The sequence below is a fragment of the Egretta garzetta genome, unplaced genomic scaffold (assembly GCF_000687185.1).
Source record: "Egretta garzetta isolate BGI_Z169 unplaced genomic scaffold, ASM68718v1 scaffold944, whole genome shotgun sequence".
Taxonomy (NCBI): Eukaryota; Metazoa; Chordata; class Aves; order Pelecaniformes; family Ardeidae; genus Egretta; species Egretta garzetta.
This window is the reverse complement of record NW_009259332.1, coordinates 150836-155848: the sequence shown is the minus strand read 5'-3', so window position 1 is coordinate 155848 and position 5013 is coordinate 150836. Positions and strand designations below refer to the sequence as shown.

The following is a 5013-nucleotide window of genomic DNA, read 5'->3' as shown; positions in this document are numbered from 1 at the left end:
AGAATAACCTCTTTGTTTCAGCGTGGCTATATTTTATAATGCAAGTATTGTTCCCCTACCCTGTGGCATAGGAAGATTATCTTATCGGAGTCCTGCTGTCAGTAGAGCCCTGGGTTTTCAGGCGATCGTATTTCTCTGCAAAGCTATTTCCTTGCTGAGACAGGTGCATCAGTCTTCGAGGCACATGCCTGGACAACAGAGCCATTATCAAGACCCCAAATTCCTTTCCAGGAGTGAGCAGAATGGTAAAAGCAGGTGATTAATGAAGTGCCTGTTTGCTATGAAATTTTACTCACTTATCTGGCATATAAATGAAGCGGCATTTGGGTTTCGGCGGCAGACCCGGAGGAAACTACAGATGGCGAAGATGCTGCTCCACCCCTGACAACAAACATTGCAACGTGCTCCAGGCAGCGTCCCTGCGCTGCCAGGCTGCAGCGGGGAGCAGGGCTGGCGCTTGTTTTCAGGAGAAACACCCACCTTTTCCAGGCAAAGAAAAGGAAAACGGCTCTAAGCTTTGCAGCAGCATCAGCTGCCGGGGCCCGGCCGGCGGCTCCCACCCTGCTGGCTCCCACCAGCTCCTCCGCCCCCCTGCACCGTGGCACAGCAGGGCAGGGGCTGTGGAGGAGGATGCAGAGGAAAGGGAGATGCTGGCACGAGGATGCAACAGCGGCTGGGGACCATCCTGGCATGAATCTGAACCTGCCGGCGAAGCCAGCGGCGCCAGCGCCCGGGTTGAGCACCAAGTCCAGGGCGGCAGCGCTGAGCAGCCCCAGCAAAGGACCCCCTCGTCCTCCTGGGGCATAAGGCGATGGCACCAACCTGGGCCTTTACCTCCCCTCCATCGCTCGGCCCTGCAAGTTGTGTCCGTCAGAGCACCCGTGCTACTTGCATCCGCCCCGGGCAGGCGCAGGAGCTGTGAGCTCCCCGGGGCAGGGCTGGCTGGTGCACCCAAATCCTGGCTCCTCGCCCCAGCCCCGTGCACCCCGGCCAATCTGGTGCAGCCGTCGGGCACGCCTGGCGAGCGCGGCATCCTTGCAGCATGCAGGGCGCTGTGCTGGAAGCCCAGCCCGGCTCCCTCTGGCACGGAGCGGCTCCGACACTCGGATGCCACCCGAGAGCCCCAGTGCTTCTCTCCGAACGATAGCACAAATGTACTGCCAACTTCTCCCTAACCATTGCTATTTCAGATGGGAAAAGGAACCCTTAGAGACCCCCCAGCTCTCCCCCGGGGCCGGTGAGGGTCCGTGCCACCACAGTACATACCAGTGCCCGCAGCCGGGTGGGTTGAGGCTCTTCTTGGTGGTTTGCAGCAGAACTGATGCGACAGCAGAGGTAGGCTCTGGGCACCGCGCACTTGGAGCATGAAGATCTCCGCTTTACAGTCAATTCTTATTGACTCACATTACTTTATTTATCCCTGGATGTTCCTACCGATATAAATAGAGATCCCTGCGCCGAGCGCTCTGCCGGCCACCGAGGTCAGGAACGGGAATTCACAGGGACGCAGCATCAGTTCGGATTGCGTCTCCTGCCGTGGTTTTGCAAAGCACTGCTGGGTCCTGGGGATTTGTAACATCCCAAGAGCCGGAAAGGGCCCTCTGAGCACGAAACGCACCTTCTGTGTTGCATTAGGATTTTTTTTTTTCCCCCCGTTGTTGTTGCTTTAAGTGGCAGGAGAGCTCAGCTTGGAAAGGTTTCGCTCGCTCCAGAGTACAACATCTGCTGGGTTCATGAGAGCCTGGTGACCTGCTCAAAGTGCAAAGCGTTCCCCTAAGCAGTTGCAAACAGCTCCTGCTCCGCAGGGCAACGCCGAATCCTGCGCAGCATCACCAGCAATGCTGGGTAAGCAAAGGCAAAACCTCGGGTGACTTCTTATAGCAACTCAGAGACGGCAGCGCTCTCAGAAAGTAAAACACCCCGACTGATGCCTCCTCCCGCCCTCCCGAATTACCCAAGGCCGGGTGGGGTCTCTGACCTGGCATCACGGTTATTTGGGCGGAGAGACAAGGAGCTGCCAGCCCAGCTCCGGGTGGCGGCGATGCTCGATGCATCCTGCGAGGCTGGGGACTCTGCTCCGGTTCCCCGCGACGCCGCCTGCCCAGGCGTGAGCCCTCGCAGCCCCGGCCTCAGCCCCCCCTCCAGCACAAACGCAACCCGAAGGGGCAGCTCCCACCCCCAGGACGATCAGGCCTGGCTTTGCTCAGCTAAGAGCACACGCCGGGCGCGGGTCTGAGCTCAGAGCAATTCATTCAAGGTGCCTGTAGAGCCGGGACAACCTCCCCCTGCATCTCCATCCCCACGTCCGACTCATCCTCCAGGGCAGAGGAGTCCCCCCATCAAGCCCGGGAGCAGCGTGACGGAGCTCTACGGCTCCAGCAAGTGCAAGAGATTCATTTTCCAAATTATTATTACCATTATTTTTCTTTTTTAAAGCAACACAACTCTGGAGAACACGTGCCAAGGCAGGCGCACGTGGGAGCCAAGCAGAACAAACAACAGGGTCTGGTTCAAGTTAACCACTGACTCCAGCGACTAAAATAAGGAGCCCAGACAAAGAGCAGCAACCTTAATGGCATAAAAAAAAAAAAAGATCCTCTCCTGTGTTTCTGCTTGTTAGCACAGGGGAGAGACAGGCTAGAGCTGGGATTTCAAAAGAGCTTAAAGGAGTTTAGACGCCTGAATCCCATTCAACAGCAACAGGAATCCTGTGCTTAATTTCTACAGCCGTCTTTGAAGATCTCAGCGATAATTTGCACCTTCCGAGCACGTTTAATCTCCAAGCTGCTTACAAAAGGCCAGCGAGCGAGCAGGGAGGGAGCTCAGGCAAGTCCTGTTGCCAGGCTCATGAGGGTAAAAAAAAAAAGGGCATTTACCAAAGCCAGAATTGTCCATATTGCCTCTGGGGAGGGGGGAGCAGCCTCAGGTCCCGCTCCCCGGTGCTGCTGCCCCTCGACAGAGCAAAACCCGCTCCTCAGGGATGCCAGGAGCCGGGTCCCAGGGGAATCCCAGGCGGCTGAAACACCAGGGCAGGGACCCAAAGCAAGGCAAGGGAGGGATTCCTGGGGCAGATCCCAGCCCTCCCATCAGCAAGAGCCATGGGGTGGTGGATGGAGACCCCCAGCCGGGCTGAGATCAGCACAGAGGGGGGGAAAACGCCATTTCACGCCCGAGACGCTCTCCTACGTCTTTGGCTGCATCCGTGTCATTTAGCTGTATAACAGAGCATCTCTAGAGGGAGACACGTTTCATCGCATAACCCAAGCACTCGGCCTGGTGGCCCAATGCTGGGGACCTTGAGCCCAACCGGGTGGTGGGAGAAGTCCCACCGCGATCCGGCTCACCCGACACCCGCAGCCAGGCAGCACCAGCCCTGTTCCTTGTATCTTTATATGCCTTCTCTCTCCTTCTTTCCTTTTCTTGATTTGTTTTTCAGCTAATGAACTGCTCTCCAGAGCTACTTTATTACTATTAATTCCAGGAGCAAAATCCAATTGACCTTGGTTAAAATGAACCATCTCTTTAATTCTGCTATATAAGGGCAACGGCTGGGCAGAAACCGCTCCGAGCTAAGGGCAGGGTGGGTGCGTCGCGCTAATGTCCAGCGGCCAAAGACCCCAGTAATTAAGCCAGAAATTATCTGACGGGGTTCAAGGAACGGTGCTGTGTAGAAGAGTGGAGTGAGGGTCCGGCAGCCGATGCCCACCCACCCCCAGGGACTCACCGTGTTGAAGTTGGGGAAGAGGTTGAGCGGTGATGTCCCGTTGAGCCTGAAGGTCAGAAAGTGCTTGATGTCCAAGGGGGGATGAAGGGGACGGCCGGGGATGGGCAACGATGCTAAGAGGGGGCTGCTGTGTCCGGAGGGACCTGGGCAGGCAGAGGGGAAAGAGCAGGGTTAGCATAGGTGGCCCCTGCTCGCAGCAGGGGGACACAGCACAGGGGGACACTGCACGGGGGGTCTGGACCCTCTTCAGCAAAAGGTCCCAGCCCAGGGTGGCCCTGGGCACCCCTCTACCTTTGGGGCTCAAACCCAGCATCCCAGTCCAAAGCCAAACACAGCCATCTTCGCGTCAGAGCGTTGACATGCATAGGAGTTTGCTCTGAACCCTCTGAAACCTCCAAACCTCCCCAGGGGCAACAGCCCCTTCCCCAGGCTGTGCCCCCGGACCCCACGCAGCCCCCAGCTCTCCCACACTGGAACCACGGGGGCTGCTCCTTACTGGGGCCGGTGCTTTTTTGGCTGCCGGCAGCAGCCGAAAGGAGTGCCCCAGCCACAGGCACCCCCGTGAGTGCCGGGTGGGGGGCAGAGGCCTGAGCAGCCCCCACCACAGCCTTGCAAAGATGTTGAATTTTGGGTGCCCCTGGGTCCATCCAAGTCACCTGGGCACCCCAGCTCTGCCCCTCCACAGGTATTTTGGGTGGAAACCCCCCAGGAATGGGCTCCCCCTGCCTGCCTCGTATCATCCCCCGCAAACAAACCGCGAGCTCCAGCATGCGATTTAAAAATAGCCTGGAGTTATTAATAATTTTCTGTTTAGAAATAAAACACCCCTGGGAAGGAGGGAAGGCCAAAGAGAGGGGACCTGTCTCCAGCCCACTCCCCGTCCCAGCAGCCCGGGGGCAGTGGATTTTCCACTGGGACTCATCCATCCCCCTGCCGGGAAAGCATCCTCCGCCCCACGGAGGGACTGGGCTGGGCTCCTGCACCCGTGCAAAGCTCTGAGAGCGAGGAGGGGGGAAAAGTTAAAATAACCAAATGAATGAATAAAATACAATAAATAAGAAAAGGTTTCACAGCGCCGTGAGCCAGAAAAGCCCATCCGCATCTCGCATGGCGTCACGCCTTCTCCCTCCTCCAGCCATCTCGGCAGCCCCGTTCCACCACCTGGAACACGGATGAGGCCAATGTTCCTTTTATTTTTTTGATTTCTGGGTTCTGATTTTGATTTCTGGTGGGGCCAGGTGGCCCTGGTGCAGCATTACCCCAGCCCCCCACCAGCCACAGCCCCTTGT

General features: G+C 57.5%; 1 protein-coding gene across 1 annotated transcript in view; it reads right to left on the bottom strand.

Annotated features, from left to right (window-relative positions):
* The window catches only part of LOC104124459 (zinc finger protein 385B-like), a gene marked incomplete at its 3' end in the record, with an annotated part of 114791 nt that overhangs the window by 6464 nt on the left and 103314 nt on the right, over positions 1 to 5013 (bottom strand). Inside the window, exon 3 of the mRNA XM_035892363.1 lies at positions 3725 to 3867. Coding sequence (XP_035748256.1) covers positions 3725 to 3867 — 143 coding nt within the window. The remainder of the gene's footprint in view (positions 1 to 3724; positions 3868 to 5013) is intronic.